This window comes from Macrosteles quadrilineatus, unplaced genomic scaffold (genome assembly GCF_028750875.1).
Source record: "Macrosteles quadrilineatus isolate MER2022 unplaced genomic scaffold, UCM_ALF_1.0 Scaffold_1__1_contigs__length_201487025, whole genome shotgun sequence".
In the NCBI taxonomy this organism is placed as follows: Eukaryota; Metazoa; Arthropoda; class Insecta; order Hemiptera; family Cicadellidae; genus Macrosteles; species Macrosteles quadrilineatus.
Genome location: NW_026542594.1, coordinates 70,998,892 through 71,021,706, shown reverse-complemented (window position 1 = coordinate 71,021,706; position 22,815 = coordinate 70,998,892). Strand labels below are relative to the sequence as shown.

Genomic DNA, 22,815 nt, shown 5'->3' with positions numbered 1-22,815 from the left:
TGCAATCCTCTTTTTTGTTGTGAACTCATTTTTACACTAATGTGGCTTCAACCCGTTTGACTTCACAAGTATTAATAAAACTATTGATTGGTTAAGTTAAGCTGAAATAAACAAAACAGAATGCAGCATTACAAGCAAATAATCACACCAGATTTTAATAAGGTAATAAATTGAAAGAATCTATATATTAATTTGAAACTGTTTTTCTTTGTCACAGCTATTTTGAGAGAACGGCTGGGCGTAGAAACTCGGTAGAGGTGTCTAAAGAAAGGTCTTGGTCTGTAGATGAGCCATCAAAAGAGAAACGTGGTAAATTCCCTTGGGGCTCTGCCCCAGTGGCCTTTGAATTCCCATCCCATGTTATTCTTATGGAGGAAAAACTGGGTTTTTGTCCCAGCTAATTTGAGAGAACGGCTGGGCGTAGAAACTTGGTAGGGGTCTCTAAAGAAAGGTCTTGGTCTATAGATGAGCCATCAAAAGAGGAACGAGGTAAATTCCCTTCAGGCTCTGCCCCAGAAGCCTTTAAAGTTCACTCTGCAATTTTGTTTACATTTCGACCATATGGATTATTTTACACTACCTTTAATGAACCAGCTGTTAATATTAAAATTGTATTCAAAGGTCTACTGAAACTGTCAAAATTAAATGTTTACATTATTATTTTTAATGGATTCTCCACTGCATGGCAAGTTTTTTTATAGTTTCACCAAAATGATGAATTTATGATACGTTTTAAATGTTTTGTTCAAAAATCAATGCTTTATTGCTTTTAGAAAATGTTGGGTTGAAAATTGTGTCATAGATGAGTACGTTGAGGATGAGAGCTGTGTTCAAGTTTTGGAATAGACTAACTACGGAGTCTATGGTTTTGGTAAAGTAGGTGAACTAATGTCAATTCAAGGTATTTAAAAAAAATGTGTACACCGTTTTTACTTTGATGTACACATGTAGCTAGGTCGAACAACGCATCTAAACCTCACTACAAACAAACCATTCGGAAACACAACAGTGTCATCACATCTCATCGCATTTGCATAATTTGTTACCAAGGCTGGACTAGGTTATGGATTTGGTTCTGCAAATGTTCAAGATTTATGATAAAATTTCCTACAATTATGGTTCATTCCAATCCACGAAATACATGCACAGCTTTATGTGATCTATATGGCCAAGGCAAAACTACCCCATAAGTTAATGAATTATCAAGTAAGAACAGGATGATTAAATTAAATACATGGGTCGTTGTAGCAAGAGAACGAATTAAAATTGCTGAGATCTAAGTAAGAGTGTTACTGCTTTCTGGAGAATCAGATATTTTTATCAAACAAAAAAAACTGATTTAATATGCTGATAGAATTTTGTATTTTTTTACCAAAGATGAATTCTGTATTTTTTTTACCAAAGATGAAGATAACTTATAAATCCTGATACAATCTGAATGATTTTCCTAAAGCAGATGGAGTTAGTGGTTAGTAATAAATATTGACTCTTTCCGTAACATGATAGACTAATTATATGAACTCATTGTCCCATATAGTGAAAGTGGCTTTGGTATGAAACAAACTTATGAACAAACAATTATAAGACTCCTAAAAACCTTTTGGGCAACCTAAAGCCGATAAAAAGGTAGGAAATATTGTGTTAAACGAATTCATCAATCACGTTTTTTAGGGAACGTAATCGTCATACTTATTATTGCTTATCCTCCCTCCATTTAACTAAGATTCTAATGACTTCACTCTATCCATTGCAGCTAGCTGAATTTACATAAAACGTCAAGATTAACCGTCGATTTCGACGGGGTTCCACTAGTAACATACAAATTAGAACTGCTGAGGTATTTTTAACATTAAGTATATGGAAAATTCCCTTTGGAAAGCAATTATGACCTTAAAGGGCAATTTATGAAAAAATGGATAGTTTTGCTCAAGGTTTCTCGTCATGACGAACATTTTAAGTATATGGTTTATGGGGGTGTGACTTGTAGTTTTCTCAAAAGTTAATGGGTACTTTTGGCTTTATAAATAGATGTAGGAACTACAGAAATTATAACATATTGAAAATTAGACAGGAAGTTTTTGACTGGTGTACATTGTATGAAGTGTGTACCTACATTAGTGCAATAATGCTACTCTTGCAGCAGTTGTTGCAGGCACATTGTGTCACTCATTTATAGTGTGCAGTTTAATATTAATATGTGATCTTCAATCAAAGATTTCTCCAGTTGTAAACTGAAAACTTACAATAAGTTTTTGAGGCAAAATTAAATAAATTTAAAATTTAAACTGATCAATTCCAAAAATAATTTACATGAAAAAAAAAACGCTTAGAACAGTGGTTCCCAAACTACGGGTTTGCGTCCCACCAGTGAGCAATTTTGGTGGGTTGCGGGAAGAGATACATTAAAAATGTTTGTTTTTTATTCGGACCTGTAGTTATTCACTCACTACTCAAACAGTCAGATGATAACCGGAATAGTACTGTGATTTTTAGCTTTTAACTAAGGATATTCAAATACCTAATCCCGTTTTTATAAGTGGATTTGAATAATTTTCAGTTTTATGGCGTAGTCATGAATATTGCTCTAATACTGAGATAGCGGAAAATGTCTGCAACATTAAGTATATGGAAAATTCCCTTTGGAAAGCAATTATGACCTTAAAGGGCAATTTATGAAAAAATGGATAGTTTTGCTCAAGGTTTCTCGTCATGACGAACATTTTAAGTATATGGTTTATGGGGGTGTGACTTGTAGTTTTCTCAAAAGTTAATGGGTACTTTTGGCTTTATAAATAGATGTAGGAACTACAGAAATTATAACATATTGAAAATTAGACAGGAAGTTTTTGACTGGTGTACATTGTATGAAGTGTTTGTATGTTGTGTGTAAAGTTTTTGTGACAAAAAATATTAATATAACCCCAATCGGCAATGAGTAATTTGTTTTGTTAAAAGGTAAACCTAGCTCATTTGATTTTGGACAATCATTACGACAAGAGGATCATTATGGTACCACGAACGTGGGAGGTGATGGCGATATCAGCGTGATTGTTGGATTAGATCAGGTTAGTAGTACCGAGATTACGGATTAAAGTCAGGGTGGCTTTGTGATAAATGCACAATAAACATGATTTACTAAACAAAATGTTAACATATGCTTTTAAACCCCATCTTTCTGAAACTTGATTTGTAGTAAACAGGTAGTCTTAACTGAATTGTAAACTTTAACTTCCTTTTGACAGGTTTCAGATTTTAAAATTTAAAGATTTCTATTTCTGAAACTTGTAACATTAATTTTTTAGATTGCCTTATTTAATTTGTTTATGCATTATATTCATATCTCAGGGCTAATGAGATATAATAAATATTATTATTTTTGTTAGGTATTTAAATAAACAGTGTTCATTCGCATGTAACTAAAATTCCATGTAACAGAATTCTTTTACTTGCGACAAAACCTTGTTTTACACCCGGGGCTCAGAATTTACATTCTTATTGCTATTACCTATCAAAGGCACATTTACATTAATTCGAGCTCGCATTTGAGTTCATCGAATTGAACCGCTGAGGCTTCCATAACCCAAAATAAAAGCAGTGGAACTTTAAAAGAGTATGCGTGTGAGAGTCGGGACACAGTAAATTAAACAACAGTCATTAGAAATATCAAATTTATTAACACATCCTAGTTTCCTGTTTTTTTGGCAAATATTTACATGAGAAAAACAACAGTTATAACCCTATACATTGTAGCATTAAAAGAAAGTTTTTGTAAGAAGCACGATCAAAACAAGACTCGGTTCCAAAATTTTAGAAGTAAAAAGTCTAGAAGGCAACATATGGCCTTAGTTAGGTTAACTTGGACCTAGCCTAATTGTAGGCTATCAATATTTCTGGAGAGACTCGAGACAAAATGTTAAAGAACAAGTTTAAATAATGGAACAATAAATCAGATTCAAACAATAGAACAATAAAGGTAAAATTCACAATGTGTATTAAAAATGAAATGGCAAGAATATTACCCTTTAGGTTATTCCAAATGAAGGAGAACCAACTTTCTGAGAAATAAATTACAAGTTTACCCAAAATAACAATAATAGACTATGAATTTAAGAATATACAAGTTGCCAATCAATATTAGCCTAAGTTGTGATTTTACTTTATCCTTTATTTTTATTTTTGGATGGCCATCCCTTTTCTCACTTTAAAAAAATGAATAAATGCTACAAAATACACATAGAAAACATATTACATATAAACAATAACACAATAATAGACACTTTTAAGATTTAAGAAATAGGCCTAGATGAGCTGCGTAGACGATGAATATTAAAATTGTCGACACCCGATCCATGGCTTCGATTTACTTTCAAATGAAATGCACTAAGTAACACTGGTTAAAAGCTGAGTCTATTGTTCTTTCGTAGAATTAAATGGCCAAACAAATTGTAGAAGTAAATTGAAAGGATGAAAGTCATCGTGTAGGCCTATGGCTTCTCAAGTTAAACTGAAGTATATAGAATGAAGTTGATAGCACCTGCATACTGAAGGTAGTTCCCGAAGAGGTGAGTTGCCAAAGGTACCAGTGGTAGAACTCCAGGCCATTTTTGAATCAGTGGTCACAGTTGGATAATGGACCAAACGGCAGTTAGAAGCAAGTTGCGGTGTCACCCATCATCATGGATTGAGGTCATGGTCCGGGTTACAGGGAAGTCTGATCCTCCATTCAGGTTACGTAAGCCCTAGGGCAGGGCCCTGGCTTGCTGGTGTCAACAGCTAATAAACTAGCCTACCATGTTAATAAAATAACAACATTGATAAATTTAGGACAATACAAGGGAAAAACATTTTGGTGGCAAACTGCCAAAATGGAGAAGTTGTTGAATTAATGGAGGCCAGCAATAGAAGAAGGAACCAAGAAGAGCCGAGGAAGAACGACACGGCGTCCCTTCCCCCTCCAATCTTCAGCCACGGCCACCAGAACAGAGCTGAACGTCATACAAACATAACAAATCTTGAAAGCGAGTCGGACTGACACGGCTCAGAATGCGATTGCGAGCGAGTTACTATTCCAGTATAGAATGACAGATCGAATTCCAGCAGCGTTTACATTGTTGTTGTTACTGGAATAATAATAGCATTCGCGAGTGATGTAGTTGTAGGCGAAAGTTCAGCAATATTCAGCAATCACATTGGCTGTGATATGATTGCTGTGTATAATATGTTTATGTTTAGTGTGCATAATGAGTGAACTTATTCAAGAACTATGTAAAAATTTATAAGTATGTATAATGTATAAGTAGTATGAGTGAAATTATTCAATGTGATTTGGTGGTCTGTGAAAATTTAACATACTCATCACTAAACTTAGCCATCACTGTAAACACAAAAGCTAAAAACAAACAGAAACATCCTTTTTTCACTATACCTACATTTTCACAAACTGGGCTTCACAAAGATATTGTATGCGAACATTTCTCGATGTTGGAAAGTAACTCAAACGACAAAATGTCATTCTTGCTCGCATTCCACCACTAGCATGCGAGTAAATTTTTGGTTGACACTTATTCGAGGAGGAATGTGAGCTGTACTCGTATGCGAACTTGAATTAATGTAAACGCACCTTATTATCATTAATCCACGACATTTTAATTCAGGTAAGTAAGAGTTAAGATTTTAACACATGCACATGAAAAAAACTACCTGTACACTTAATAATTAGTTTTTTAATAGATAATGTAACATTTGGCTTAGAGCAGGCTAATCCAAGGAAAAAAGCGTTACACTGATAAAAATACTGATGAGCGATATGAGAATACTTTTACCAAGAAGTGTTCAGTAATAGACCTTGCATTGTTACTGGCGAGTTGGAGGGAAATATCAAATGTAAAAAATTTTGTTTCATGGTTCTGTAAATATTGCTCCCACATTTAAATAAGTTTACCTACAACCGTTTTTTAAACTAGTTGATTCAGTTCAATCCTTAGAATTTAAAAGATTCACTTAACACAATGTTTACTTAACAACATGAGTAATGGACCAATGTGGTTCAAGGATTGAGAGAAATTAAGTAAAATTGTAATGCTTCGAATTTCAACTAATCAGCTGTTAAGACCAATTCAATTGTTAATGAGTGGTGCAATTAGTGTTTGGTACAATGATTCGTTGCATTACTGTCAGTGGCAATCTCTCATAGAAGTTATGAGTAGTGATTGTTCGTAATTAAAAAACTGTCCTGTGTAGGTAGCGCAGTGTACGCTACCCCCATAAATACAGTACACTCTTGATAATTCTAAATCGATGGGCCAAGCAAATAAATTTGAACTATCAAGAGTTTTTATTAGGGATGGTCAAGTCTCGAAATTTCGGGAAATTTTCGGGAAATTTTCAATCTCGTTACACGAGACGAGATTACTTTTTGGCCGAGATTTTTATCGAGACAAGAATAAAAAAAAAAAAAAAAAAAAAATTAAAAACGCCTGCAGAAAGTCAATGCAATACCCGCAATACAGGAGCGTGTTGTAGTTGCGTTTCCTTTTCGAAGGCGTTCTTATTTAATTAATTCTTTTAATGTAAATATTACTTTCATTATTTTAATAATATTACTTTAATAACATTTAAGAAGTTTTGTTAAGTGTAAGCAGTGTGAGGAATGTTTTATTACTATAAAAAAAGTCAAAACAAGTAACTATTTTATAAAAATGAATATTGCTTTTATTTTATGATTTATTTTATTTTAGGATAAGTTGAACTCTATCCTAACTGATATCACCATGTTTCCTAATCGTAGGCATTTTTAATAAGTTAGGCGTGATTAATAAAAAAATGTTATGCTGATGTTATTTAATGAAAGATTGTAAATATTCTTGCCTATTATCATTATTTTAGTATTTAAACAGTCATCTAACAATGTTACAAAATCAGGTAAAAATTTTGAACGTGCATTTCCCGTTGTGTATGAGAAGAGAAATCTCGTCTCGATCTCGTCTCAAAATTTTATGAGAAATAAAAAATCTCGTCTCGTCTCGTCTCGAACTAAAAATCCAATCTCGTCCATCCCTAGTTTTTATTTATCAAGAGTTTGATTTATCGGGAGAAAAATAAACCATTTGAATTACATAGGGTTCTACTGTACAACTTCTGACTTGACTCCACCACTTTTTACTACCACGATCACTTCTTTTATTTCCGCAATCGAAAGGGATTTGTATTTATGCTTAGGTTCTATGATAAAACAACAAATAATTTAGCTTTGGCCATGGTTCTGCACAACAAAAGGCTTCAACAAAACGGAACTCAGCAAACTACAAAAATAGGTTTAAAACAAGTTTACTGCACATGACGAGTAATCTCGTCACCGCTGGCGCTTTCCAGTGGCGTGCGACATATTCTCACACGTCAAAGCACTATTTACAAACTATTGTTCCATCCAATGTGAGGTTGGGGAGCGAGCTGGCGTAGTGGTTAGAGCGCGGGACTTCAGTCCCTGAGGTCCCGGGTTCGATCCCCGCCAAGTCACCAATGGATTTATCTAAGTGATAATGCCGCAACCCCTAGGTCTAGCCTGAAGTAATGTGAAAAACAATCCTAGGCTCGTGCCTAGCGTCCTAGGACAAGAAAAAAAAAAAAAAAATAAAAATGTGAGGTTAGCCACTGCCGTGAGACGTTGTTTCGCTTGCTGCTTAATGTACCAGTGTTACTTCAATCTGGTAAAATTTGTTTTCAGATCCTTCTATTTTATCAGTGGTAGGGATTTGTTAAAACATTATTGTAGTTTGGGTTTTAGGCTTGGATCTAATGACATGCAATAGAATAACAATAATGAATGTACTGTAAGCATTGTGGAAAGAACCTTACCTCAAAATTGTGCTTGACCGCAAGCACTGTCAACCAGACGATAACTACTGCCATAGATAAAACATACTCCCTTAGTAGATTTCTCATCCTTATGGAACAGCTGAAGACAATTTTATTGTTAGTTCTGTACGGTTTATGTAGAGGTTGTGTTTTGTTTGCAATCTGTTTCCCGTTATTACAGCCATTTAAAACCTCGTTTAACCAAATAATACGATCTAATCATAAACAATAACTTGTCCCCTAGTTATATAACCAAACAGTAAAGCCCAAATCAAGAAATTAACCCTAAATAATAGAAACAAAGTTTCGTCGACATTAGCGCCCATGTGTCACGTACATGAACTAGACACGAAAAACGTGCTTCAAAATTTACAATGGGATGAGAAGTCTACTGGTGTTGGTTAGTCTATGCTACTGCTATCACTAACTAAACATCAAAACGTCCAAAACTACCGTTGGAACAAGATGTATAGTTTCCTGTTATAACATGAAGGGATCCCTGACTTTGAATTATATTATAATTTGCTGAGAAAACTTCCAATTACTGTGTGACTTCAAATTATAGTGTTTTTCTGACGAAACTTCAAATTACTGCGTGCTCCAAATTGGCCTGCCCTCTATTTGGACTTTGGAATACCTAGTGTATCAAAATACATGGTAAAAATTTGAAATATTGAGAGATTCTCTATGGACTGAGCTTTTATTTTGAATTATCGAAAGTTTATTGAGTGGAAGTTTATTGAATGGATTTATTGAGTGTTTGAATTAACACGAGTGGACTGTATTTCGATCGTTGCGCAAACTACTATAAGTTCATTGAGTTGTTGTGGAAATCATTAACAATAGATTTTTACAAACAGGCCTTCAAATACCTCATGCATTTGCAACGTAAATTAAGCCATTATTAAATTATATAGACTAATAGGATAATCGTTATAAGTATCTATAAACTGTTTTTCAGAATGTTTTGTAGAAGTTTCGTTTTATGATTTTTTTTGTTTTATTCTAAAATGTCACTTAGGCCTACTTTATGCACAGCCCTATTCATTTTATACAAACAAAGGCAACAAACGATGTTATTTATTCTGTACATATAAAAAAATGCTAACAAATGAATCATTAAATTATGAGTATTCAATGATGAAAATTTTACACGTTACACTGTTCAACAGAATAAATAATCTATTAAAACTAGTATGAGGCATAAATACTTTATTAAATAGATTTTTACTACAGCAATTTTACTACGAAAATTAAGAAAATATTTACCTGGTAAATAATTGCTAGGAAATTATGTAATGAAACCATTAAAGTGTCCTGCCAAGTACGGGTGAACTGCACAGAGAACATTGGGCTTTCCTCTGGACTTTTCACATAAGGCAACACTGAAAAAACGACAGACATATAGATATCATGACTGCTGGCCGAAATGACCTCAATAACACGACCCTCGACATAAAGAGCACCTCGACAACAAGACTATTTTCTTATCCCCATGTGACACGTCTTATCGAGGTTCTACTGTATATAGTTTACTAGGTGAAACCAGTCTAGGCGAAATCGACGGTTACTTTCAAGGCTTACGCTAATTCATCTAACTGCGCTAAATTGAGTGAAATTATACATATTTTGAGCATTTACAATTGTTTAGAGTTTAAAAAATAATGATATTAATTGCGTTACTAACCAAATATGGTTGATCATTCAATGGATAAAATATTTCCCATACCGTACGTCATCGGAGTTATTATTAGTATGTTAACTGGTATCTCTTCTTTTGGAAGAACCTTTAGATAGTGTTCAAATCATATTGGTTGATCTTTTTTAGTTAAAAACTTCCGCGATTTCATCAGTGTAATAAAGATTAATCTATGATTTTATTTGAAAAAAAATATCTTTTTGTTGAGAATACACGTTCTAACTTAAAAGGGAGGTCCATCCGTTACAGTGTAAGTTTGATCTTTCCTTCGTCACGTTGCGTCAGTTCATATCGTACTTCTGTGCCAATGAATAACCCTCTAGCATAATTTTGAGAAATTGGTTGTGGGGTTAATGTTAAAGCTAATAAGACACTTCTGCACTTGTATTATTTTGTATTGTATTACACAATCGAAGATTTGTCCAATGATTGAAAACATGTATGACAATAATCTCACGAACTTATGATGATCTGTCTAGAATAATATGATAAAATATAGCCAAAAGTGGTGAAAAAGGCAGATTACCATGAAATTGTTGTACATGAAAAACACTTTGCAAAACTACAGATCAGGGCCATTTTTTTCACACTTTAATCATCAAAATCGGTCCAAAAATGAGGGAGCAGTTCTGTTTACAAAAATCTTATCGTATTATATATATAGAATAGATTTCAAAACGTCAGTTACTTTCTCGATAGTCATCATAGCAGTAACTTTGATTCTCAATAATTTTAAGTTTCTGAAACAATGGTGATTTGAATTAAATATTGGATTTCAATAACATCAGCTTCACAATTGACACTTAGCTGCGTGTTTATCAGTAGAGATGATGATGATAACAATAATAGTAATAATAATATTTAATTTAGTCTATGATTTTGTCATCAATTATAGGAAATAAGGTAAGATTAGTAGAGATAAGTAGACCACAGAGATACGTAAGACCATTGCTGTATACAAATCGAGGCTCTGCCCACGACTCTTCAAATAAAAAACCTATGTAAATTATTTTACTGCTCGAATTGTTTAGAATAGAGTAGGAAAATACGAGGGTTATCCAGAAAGGAAAGAATGTTTCATTATGACGCCGCCAGGCTCGCGCCGATCTCATAAAAAATAGATACCAGGCCACCCATTTGAGTCACAACAATGATTATACAATTACACATAGTATAAATAAGTCAACCCTATGTATGTAATTTCATTTTTATCCAAATGCTGAATTTGTGTCACAAACGCTGAATGTTTACGTTTACAGCTGTTACGTTAAGCAAATGGTATTATACCAAAAGCTAGTCTAGAATATTAGCGTCAGCTGCTAGACTTTGAAAAAATTAAAACTTCATTTCTAAAAAACTGAAACCCTAAACTAAAATTATGGCTTCAACATTCCCTAGTTCTCAAAATTATTTTTCTTTAACAGAAAAATCATGAAAATCAGTCAAGTGGTTGGTTCAGAATCGTGAAATAAAAAATGCTGTCATGTTTTAATAAGTTTAATGATTTGAGTGTCGGGTTTGGGCGGGAGGAGGTGAAAATAGGTAATTTTTTACTTTTTCGCAAATACCTCAAAAATGGTGCATTTTTCTTCAAATACAATGAATTACAAAAATAATCTACATTAAATTTCTAACAAAATAATACCATACAATACCTATCTACTATGAACAATTCAGGAGATATTGGGGAGTAAATGTGATTTTTTCTTAAATTTCTAAAAACATTTGTTTTTTAAATGAAGAAAAACCATGGACACCCATAGAAAAAGTTTCTAATGAGTGCCAAATTGTTCAATATACCTCCCTAATACGTGTAAAAAAGTTACACTGATTTGAGTGTCGGATTTGGGAAGTAGGGTTTAAAGAAAATGGGTTGAAAATAGGACTTTTTTTACTTTTTCGCCCATACCTCAAAAACGGTGCGTTTTTCTTAAATACAATTAATTACAAAAACAATCTACATTAAATTTCGAACAAATTAATACCATACAATACCTATCTACTATGAACGGTTCAGGCGATATTGAGGGGTAAATGTGATTTTTTTCTAAAGATTCTAAAAAAGTTGTTTTTTAAATGGAGAAAACCCATGGACACCCATACAAATTTTTTTAATTAGTGCCAAATTGTTCAATAAACCTTTCTTAATATGTGTAAAAAAGTTACACTGATTTGAGTGTCGGATTTGGGAAGGAACCCTCCACTTATGAGAAAAGGGACGGGAATGGGGCGTTTTTTACTATTTTACAAATATCTCGAAAACGGTGCGTTTTTCTTAAAATATAATGAACTACACAAATAATCTACATTAAATGTGGAACAAGATGATACCATACAATACCTATCTACCTATAACGGGTAAGGAGATATTGAGGTGTAAATGGGATATTTTTCTTTTATTTCTAAAAAAGTTGTTTTTTTAAATGCAGGAAAACCATGGATACCCATAAAAAGTTCCTAATGAGTGCTAAATTATTCAATAGACCTCCCTTATGTGTAATGAAGTTACACTGATTTGAGTCTCTGATTTTGGTAGGAGCTTTTTTCAAAAAGGGAGGCTCGTAAAGGGTGCGTTTTTTTTTATATAATATACTACAAAAAAAATTCTTTATTGAATGTCAAACACAATCATACTATACAATACCTATCAACTATGAACGGTTGTAAAAATTGCAACTACATTCTAATAAAATAATAAAATACGATAAAAATGTTGATTTCCTTGTAAAAAAATGGCCACCATTTTCCAATATGGCAGCTAACTTTAATATTTGAACCTTCTATATTTCTATATTTCTATATTCTTCTGTATTTCATGGTCTGTTTAAAACATAAATGTGATTTTAACACTTTTTTGTTCTTTGCATTTTCTCTATAAACTTATTCTTTTATGAGCTACAGGATGCGGAATGTACACAGCAAGCCTTTTTTCCATAAGTGTAACACGTTGTAACTCCTAAACAAGTAGTTTTTAAGAGAAAATGTCAAAATTAAAAATGTTTTTAAATTGCATTTAAATTTTAAAACGATCCTAAACCACAGGGTGTTCCATAAGAAATAACAAAGTTGTCGGCCATATTGGAAAATGACAAACATATTTTAAAATTGGAAATCATCCCTAAAAAATCTAAAAAGTAAAGGGGAGTGCTCCTTAAGAAGTCAACTCTAAAACTCCTAATAAAAAAGTTAGCTATAGGTTCACTTTACGTGTGACATCCAATAGGGTGTCACGTAAGTAAACAGCCAAACTCCAGGAAATGGTTCTATGGGTCAAAATAAAAAGAAAATTAAGAATAAATAATTTCCCAAAATCGCTTCGTTAACCAGATATTTGCCATTTTGTTTTTTTTACACATAAACATGAGATAAAACATGAATGTATTCAAATGTGAATTGTAACTAAATTACTTTCAATATTTATTAATTACTGTATTTTCAAAAAAAATATTTAAATTCAATTAAATATAAATTAGTGAAGAAGAAAAACTGTATTCTAAAATAATATTCTAAAATGAAATAGTGTCTAGGTAGGAAATATTTCTTTTGTACTGTCCAGTGTCCAGGTGTGAAGTAGCATTGTTGGAAGAAAAGCTAAAACAAAGGAAGAAAATGTGCTTTTGGTGGAAGATATATATAGAGATGGATGTGGGAGCCAAGTCTCCAGTGATTTAAATATTCAAAAGCCTATAAAATTAACATTCAGAACATATATAAATATTGATTATAAAGAGACATTAAGAAAGAAGATAATAACTATTCAACAAAAATTGGTAATATCAACTTCAATAAACATTTTAAAAGCCATCATCAATTTTCAACCACCATCACACCATTATGAATAGAGACTAAATTCAAGTGACTTTCAAACTAAGAACTTATAGCCTAAATTTTTGACTCTCATTATTAGCCTATCTCATATTATTTAGCCTACATTAGTACTGTATAAATTAAGTTAATTAGCCTATCAGAATTTCATACCCGGCACGAACCAACCCCTAGATTAAGATCATTGCTTTTAAAATTGTTATCTAGCCCATCCAAAACCTAGACCAAACTATAATTTAACCGTCATAGCCCCTTGAGATTGTTGAATTATAAGCTATAGAACCTAAATATATTTTATTGTAACTTTATTGGAATTTTATTATCTATTTTAGATAAGTTTATATTTAAAAAATCCGTTAATAAAGAGGAGTAGGTTGCAAAATGGCGTTCCAACGAGTGGGCTATTGAAAATTCTGATCTAGGCCTAACCTACGATTAACCTACAAAATTTAAGATAGGCCCTAGTAACCAAATTAACACACAACTAACAAACCTGCAAATACACAAATAAAAAATATATACAACAACACAGGGAATAATCATTTATTAAATCAATATGAGTGACGATGATAAAAGGTACAATTTACGACCAAAGCCCAAGTTATCATGGAAGGCAGCCGAAAATAATTTGCGTTACAATACCGACAGTGAATCAGACCCAGACGATAATTGTGGCGAATTAGCAAATGCTAATAAGCAAGATAATTTTGTGAACACCCTAAACAACATACAATCAAACGACATGAACACACAGCACAACGAAGGACACGATCTACAAGAAAACATTCATACTACACAAAGCGTCACTAGAACAGACAACACAGCAGACGCACAAGACAACGCCGCCATGACATCCGCACCGAATTCACAACAGCCAATAGGAGTACACGGAATGGTGGAACGAGAACTAGACACAGCAGAAGGACTTGACAAAGAGGAGAAGAAGAACGGCAGAAATGAATATTCGTCGTCACAACAACAGACCGACAAATCAGCTGATGTGAGTGACGTCACTATGAAAGCCACCACACTGACATCGAATGAACATACGACTGGAGTCACAGACATCGCATCACTGCCTCTAACAGCTGCGAGTGAAATAAATATGAATGATTCTATTCTTCAATTAATGCGAATGGTTCAACAGAATAATCCATTAATAATTTCACAACACGATACATTAAAATTAGAAATACAATCTGAAATGTCAGAAATAAAATCTGAAATGTCAGAAATAAAATTACAAAATGATAATTTAAAATCTGAAATTCAGCGTGAAATTAAACAGTGCCAGATTTCCCTTGAAGAAAAAATCACCTCTGTTAAAATTAACCAAGAAAACATGCATAAGGAAATGGATCAGATACAAATAACTCAAATTCAACTTTCCCAAGAGTTCCTTACAATGAAAGAATGAAAGAAACATTTAAATCAGAAATATATGATCGTGATACCAAAATACGTGAAGATTTAATCCAAGACCTAGAAGAACAAAAATACGAAATGGAGTCCATGATAATCCAAAATAATTCTCAAACTCTTGAAAAAGTGAATATGGAAATACAAAAACAAAAGTATGATACTCGTACACAGATAAATCAATTCAGGTTGGAACATGAACAACTAATAACAGCAAAACCAGAACAAAATGCCTATGAAATACAAAAGTCAATGATCGTTATTGAAAATTAAGGTCAAGAAATATCAGCTATCCAACAGAATCTACAAAAACAAAGTGAGGAGATTATTATTGAAATAAAACAAAATATCACTAAACATGGACAAGTAACATCGTCCCCTCAAAATATCTATGTTACATGTAACGGAAACTCCGAATCGTGTCAGATATGACATTACCAAAATTCAATAGAACATAATCAGAACATGTCAGGTAGAGGACATAATCCGAACGAATTCATTGCTAAGCTGCACAAATACTATAAAAAGAGTATACTAAGGAAAGATCCAAATATTGACGACATAGAGTTTCTCATCGACCTGATTGAAACCAGCCTTGAAAATCACGCTGCACGTTGGTTCAACCTCGTAAAATGCGACATTAGAAATTGGGAACAATTCCAACACCTGTTTGAGAATAAATACTGGAGTCGAGACACACAGCGAGGGATAAAACAACGTTTAGAGACTGAAAAATACCGAAACAATGGACATTTGTCTCGATCAGAGTATTTCGTAGAACGTGTCCTCACACTACAATCATTGACGCCGACCCTTGATGAAGAAGAAATAGTGGATTGTTTGTGCGAACATTTCGAAGAACTCATCCAAAATGCACGACGCGTCCAAAATGTAAAGACCATACAAGAATTTGAAGCTCTATTACTAAGAGAAGACATCAAAGAACAACAAAACCGAAACCAACCAGCAAAACCGACAATTCAAAATAACAATCCACAAAATAGGACCAATGACCATCCGAGGAGAAACTAAAACCACCGAGATTCATACCAAAAGGATTGGAGGGGATCATACCCAAATAGAAATAATTATGACAACAGTGAGTAATCAACAACAGTAACAACAGTAATGACAACAGTAACACTCCAAACAACCATTATCCACGTCAAATACCTCAATCCAACGATCAATCCTACGAAAGACATCAAGACCGCAGAATTAATTATCCACCACCACCAGAAAACCAACACAGATTTAATCTATTCTAAAATAATATTCTAAAATGAAATAGTATCTAGGTAGGAAATATTTCTTTTGTACTGTCCAGTGTCCAGGTGTGAAGTAGCATTGTTGGAAGAAAAGCTAAAACAAAGGAAGAAAATGTGCTTTTGGTGGAAGATATAGATAGAGATGGATGTGGGAGCCAAGTCTCCAGTGATTTAAATATTCAAAAGCCTATAAAATTAACATTCAGAACATATATAAATATTGATTATAAAGAGACATTAAGAAAGAAGATAATAACTATTCAACAAAAATTGGTAATATCAACTTCAATAAACATTTTAAAAGCCATCATCAATTTTCAACCACCATCACACCATTGTGAATAGAGACTAAATTCAAGTGACTTTCAAACTAAGAACTTATAGCCTAAATTTTTGACTCTCATTATTAGCCTATCTCATATTATTTAGCCTACATTAGTACTGTATAAATGAAGTTAATTAGCCTATCAGAATTTCATACCCGGCACGAACCAACCCCTAGATTAAGATCATTGCTTTTAAAATTGTTATCTAGCCCATCCAAAACCTAGACCAAACTATAATTTAACCGTCATAGCCCCTTGAGATTGTTGAATTATAAGCTATAGAACCTAAATATATCTTATTGTAACTTTATTGGAATTTTATTATCTATTTTAGATAAGTTTATATTTAAAAAATCCGTTAATAAAGAGGAGTAGGTTGCAAACATAATTTTATCTTTGATTTTTTTAACCGATCATTATGTAACTTGGTATGTATGTTGAGGTAAAATAGACTCTCTAGAAAAAGAATTATCTTAATCCAATTACAAATTTCAAAATGGCGGCTATTGAAATTTTTTAAATTGAAATTGCAAAAAATAGCTAATTTTATGAAACAATGTCTATAAAAATTTTGTTTAGCTTTTAAAATGATGAAAATAATAAAAAAAGAAATATCACGATTTTTAGTTGTAAAATGAGGCAAACCTGAATCGAGCAGTTTTGCTAGCCTTGATTATAATAATTTTACAACTAAAGATCGTTATATTTTAGTTATTTTTTATTCAATCTTTTTTAGCTTGGTGTCGTTTGATAGGGAATCTAAATAAAAGTGTTCATGAATTTTTTTCATAAAATAAGCCATTTTTTGCAATTTAAATTTAAAATATTTAAATGGCCACCATTTTAAAAATCTTTATTTAAGACTAAGATATTTTTTTCTTCTAACGTGGGTCTTATTTTACCTAAATATTCATGTTTCATAATAATCGATTGAAAAATTTCAAAGATAAAAATGTTTATGTGAACAAACAAAATGCGGATATCTGGTTAACAAAGCGATTTTGGAAAAAGTGTTATTCTTGATTTTGTCTTTATTTTGACTCAAAGAACCATTTCCCGGTATCAATTTGTTCAAAATGTAGATTAATTTTGTAATTCATTGTACAGGGTGGGGCAATGAGAACGCCACAATTTTTTTTAGCTGTCACATGTTAATTGTTGCAACAACGAATGATCAGCTGTGCTTAAAACATAAATTAAACTATGCCATTTTAGTAAATATTATGCCCGAGGCTATTAACACTGAGATTTTGATGTGCAAACCTATTTTTAAAATAGTGGTTCTTGAGCAAAAACCATCCAGAGATTGTTTGGACCACATTCCATCCTTGGTCAACATGGCACTGTTCCAGATTGGAAAACAATGGTGAACTGGGTAAAACTATTTAGGATAAACGCTTAAACCTAAAAAATAATCGGTGGGTGCCGCAAAACTCTTTGTACACCAGCAAATGTTGAAAGAGTGCGAGTCGCAGTAACTCAAAGTCCAAAGAGATTTGCCAGGAAGCTGTTGTTGTTGAAAGCTTTACGTTGGCTCCTTTTTTGGACAGGGGGGGTTTCTAATAAGCTACTTGAAGTTCGAGGTTTTTCAAAGTCACCCCACAGATTTTCTTGAACCGAAGCTAAGAATTGTCCAAAAACTAAAGTGATTCCTGAAGAAATGCTGGAGGAGTATTAGATGGAGTTTTCAAGTGCCTAATGTCAAGAAGGACAAGGACGTCACTTGCAGGATTTCGTTCTCAAGAAATGGAAAAATGACTTTGTTAAGTTAAAATGGCAAAAGATAAGCTGTGTTTTGATGTGCTATTTATATCCATAGGGTGAATATTATTGAGTTTGTACTGCTTATAAATTGGGGCGCTTTCATTGCCCCACCCTGTATTTGTTCGAAGGAAAACGCACTGTTTTTGAGGTATTTGCGAAAAAGTAAAAAAAGTCCTATTTTCACCCCATTTTCTTTAAACCCTACTTCCCAAATCCGCTACTCAAATCAGTGTAACTTTTTTACACATATTAAGGGAGGTATATTGAACAATTTGGCACTCATTAGAAACTTTTTCTATGGGTGTCCATGGTTTTTCTCCATTAACAAATATTTTTTTGAATTTTAAGAAAAAATCACATTTACACCCCAATATCTCCTGAACATTTCATAGTAGATTGATATTGCATGGTATCATTTTGTTCGAAATTTAATGTAGATTATTTTTGTAATTCATTGTACTTTAAGAAAAACGCACCGTTTTTGAGGTATTTGCGAAAAAGTAAAAAAAAAGTCAAATTTTCACCCCCTCTCCCCCAAACCCGACACTCAAATCAGTGTAACTTTTTATTACATATTGAGGGAAGTGTATTCAACAATTTGGCACTGGTTTTCAACTTTTTTTTGGATGTCCCGGTTTATGTCTTATTGCACCATACTATTGGTTAACCTTCAGTAGTCACATGTTTTAATAACTTTGGTGTTTGGATATTAGACTTCAATTTAATAAAGGCCATTTTAGCTAATTTTTTTGTTCATATTGGTAATAAAACACAAAATTATGTCTGGCGAAAAGCTAGTATTATATCATTGTGGTGTTAGTAGCCTCCGGATTGCGAATAATAACTAGTGATAGTGGTTTAAATACCTTATTCTTGCAATCCGTATATGTGTGCGCACTATGTGTTTATTCGTCGTGTGTTTGTGTAAATGTAAAAAACTGTTACTGACGACCTTCATATGAAGTAATATCATCCTTGTACACACCTGATGATGACCTCCTAGCAGGTCGAAACTAGTTGTGAAGACAACAATCGGATTGCAAGAATAAGGTATTTAAACCACTATCACTAGTTAGTATTATTATGTTATTAGTATTATTAGTATTATTATTATTATTAGTATTATTTAATTAGTATTATATTGTAAGCACTTACTGAACCAATCCTTCCACTCAGACTGTCCCTGCAGCTCAGGAGTGAGGCGTGTGAAGAACTCTGTTACTTTGTCTGCTTTGTTGTTGCTTACAGCATTCACAACATACAGCTTTAGAATGGAGCTTTCCAGTTTACGAATAGCTGAACAGAGAGTTTTGAATCAATAATTTACAGTCAACCATATAGCCCAGTAAATAAAGGTTTTTTATTGCAACTAAATGTTGGAAAGTTGGATTTGTAATATACTATGATAGAACTACATAAGATGTGTGTTTTCCCATCAGTCCACGATTCATTCCTTGAGCTCCCCCCCCCCCCTTCCAACCTGGTAATTACAGTGGTTCACTTTATTGGCTAATTCAAATTCTATATCATTTTTCAGTTTGTTGTTATTATTTTTTATGAGTTTATCTACAAATTTTGTTCCAAAAGAATTCTTTTAAACTAGTATTTATAACCCAGTATTTTGTTATCAAAAGCTGGATCTCCTTTGCATGAAATGGGGTAGTAGGTTTTTTTTATGTTGTTTTTGAGCCCGAGATGCTAGATCCAAATTTTTGACCTCGATGACCTTCTGGATTACAGCCGAAAAGCGTAAAAATTGATGGAATTCAGCACTTTTTTAATGTGGGACCGATTTTGACACTTAAAAATAATAACTTTTTCATTAAAACAACTGTTATCATTTTATAAGTTAAACTAGAGAACCCGTGCGGCTCAATTAGCCGCATAGTATTAAACATAACTCCGAGGAAAACGTTATGCTTAAATTTGAGTAATTCTAGTTACATCTTAAAGGTGTTTAAACACTTGTTAGGAACTAATTTTAAATATCTCTATTTGCGTTGTAAAAGGTTCACCTACATTATTTCTGGTCTCAGTTTTAACTGATAACTTCTAATGAATGCTAAACGATCTGCTTCAATTCGAGTGAAAATGTTACAACAAAGTTGTTCCAACATTGAGAATTGAAGAAAACTGTTGCCTTCCTGATAGCCTGTGTTAAGTAATTTAAGTTTGGGTCATTTTATTTCTTTGATTTGAGACTTCCCTCTAATCAAACAAATTTTCTCCGTAGAGAATCCTGTAAAGTTGGGTGATATCAACCATTTCATGTGCTCCTTCTTTTACCCACAAACTCTGGGTTACTAACTGGACAGCCAAAATCTGCTTTGAATAGGCTAAAGCAGCAACATCATTGAAAGTTGGTTAACCTATTTTAACGTATTGTCTGTCAGTCACAGTGTCTTTTCTAGTATTCGTGGTCACATTATATGCCCCACATCAGAACGTTCTCACGTTGTTCAGTGGATTTCCTCTTTTTATACCTGTCCCAGTTTTTAAAGTATGGATTCATATGTCGAAATAGGTTGGATAACTCTTGTAGCTATAAAATTTGGATATAAATTTTTATTTTCTCTTTTTGAAAAGCGTATATTATTTGCCTCTCCTGAGTCATAAAAATAAACTTGAACGTAACTACTCGATCGTTAAATACATAAACACTAATTCCTTCACTTATGTTTGGTCTAATATTGCCACTACAACTTTCAATAGCAAATGAGTTTGTGAAACTTCTTATTTTTGACTTGGAATGTCTGGATTTTGCTGGTGAATTCAGTCAAAAAACTTTGTATAAGTTTGTCCGTGATACGGGCAACATAACCTAGAAGTAAACAATCCATTTGCGTTTTTCTCAATTGAAGTAGACCGAGTAATACAAAAGTTTACAATAAAAACATAAGGTCCGCAAAGATTTGGTATAATCTTACTACTTGAACTTATCATAGTCAAGGCATTATTATAGTTTCTAATAAATGTTTTGAAATATCTCGATCTGTCAGTGTCAGAAGTAAACATTTCTTGCATGCATTCACTTTATCTGTGATTAGGCAAGTTTACTTTACCACCGTGAAAACACCATGTGCTTCGTATATTTTTTTCACTTCCAAAGTAAGTTGTATAGCATAACTGTCAAATATTATTCATCTCACCAAGTGAATTTGAATCTGGATGGGTATCTGTTACACCAGGCCTCTCTTTTTCTACTCTCTCTCCTCATACGCATAAGATATCTTATTATTAATCGTCTCCTCCCGTTTTCAACATTTCTTCTTTGAACTTGAGACATTTTCTGTTCTTCCAACAAAAACTGATTAACTGTTTAACTTGGTCTTAACCGACTGAATATAAGAAACATTAATATTTACTCCCAAAAAGCTAATGAGTTTCTTTTTATAAAGTTTTTTTTTTTTTTTTTTTTTTTGTTCTGTGTATTTCTTATGGGGAAAACCCGACCTTTGAGAGGGTCTCACGCCCTTAAGAGTTTGATTTTTTAAATTTTAAAACCTTATTACAAAACTACATATTCAGACGAATCTTTTGACACCTTAAATGTTGAAATTGGTCCACAAATAAGGGAGGGGTTGCGTTAACAAAAAACGGCTTCACGTATTATATATATATATAGATAGATATATTATCTGTAATTAAAGACCAAAATGGTTATTAAAAAAGCCTAATAGTTCCAAAATTTGGCACGATTTTTTACGTTTGGCTAATTTGTACCCAACAGCATCACTTTTTCATAGAAACTACTACAGTATAATTATTTAAAAAGTAGTAAGTACAGTATTTAGCCTTATTGCCCGTAAACTTTAGGCTACTATTATGACGTTCATCCATTGCATGTGTTGTACATAGCGTTAACGATGAATAAAAATTCTTGATTCTTGATTCTTGACAGTACATCAAATTACCTACGATTTAAGACCAAAATGGTTATTATAGGCCTAACAGTTTGGGGAATATGGATCAAATGCTATAACTAGACGGCATGAAATTGCAAAATTTCATGTAACTCATATGTGTGAGCAATAAAAAGCTCACAATTTGACTTGTCTATCTCTAGCACAGGAAGTTGTGAAAACAATCAGTTTGACAGAGTACGAGGTGGATGACCTCGAAGATGTGCCATAAAATATTGACAAATATACCATTAAAGTCAAAGTCAAAGTCATCTTTATTGTCACAAAACGTTTTTTTTTTATGCTCTGGCACAGCCAGACAAAACAGGTGACATTGTCAAACTATACTAAAATAAACTAGCTTATATTGGTAAAAATAAATACATAGTAGGTAACAAAACAAACAATTCACATTGATTTATCTTCAAGAAATTGACCAATACTATAATAATTCTTTTCCAATAAAAATTCAAAAATTTTTTCTTTAAAAGATACTAATCCTATTATAGATTTGTAGTACCCAGGCAAATTGTTAAAAAATCTTTTACCCATATAAGAAGGTGTCCTTTCCACAAGATTTAATCTGTGTATAGGATATTGAAAATCTGTATGAAATCTAGTGTTATAATTGTGCCGATTATTTTCACTGTGGAGTTTTTCAAAATTTGATTTCACATACAATAAACATTTAAGAATATACAAATTAGGGACGGTTAGAATCTTTAGTTCTTTAAAAAGTTGCTTGCAAGAATGTTTTA

General features: G+C 32.8%; 1 protein-coding gene across 3 annotated transcripts in view; it reads right to left on the bottom strand.

The window, feature by feature from the left end:
• Positions 1 to 22,815, bottom strand: part of LOC128983559 (WD repeat-containing protein 91) — a 203,035-nt gene that overhangs the window by 141,898 nt on the left and 38,322 nt on the right. For all 3 annotated transcript variants that reach the window (XM_054402876.1, XM_054402877.1, XM_054402875.1), the window contains exons 4-5: positions 19,311 to 19,451; positions 9,124 to 9,239 (exon numbers count right to left, since the gene is read on the bottom strand). In XM_054402876.1, the coding sequence (XP_054258851.1) occupies positions 9,124 to 9,239; positions 19,311 to 19,451 (257 nt within the window). The remainder of the gene's footprint in view (positions 1 to 9,123; positions 9,240 to 19,310; positions 19,452 to 22,815) is intronic.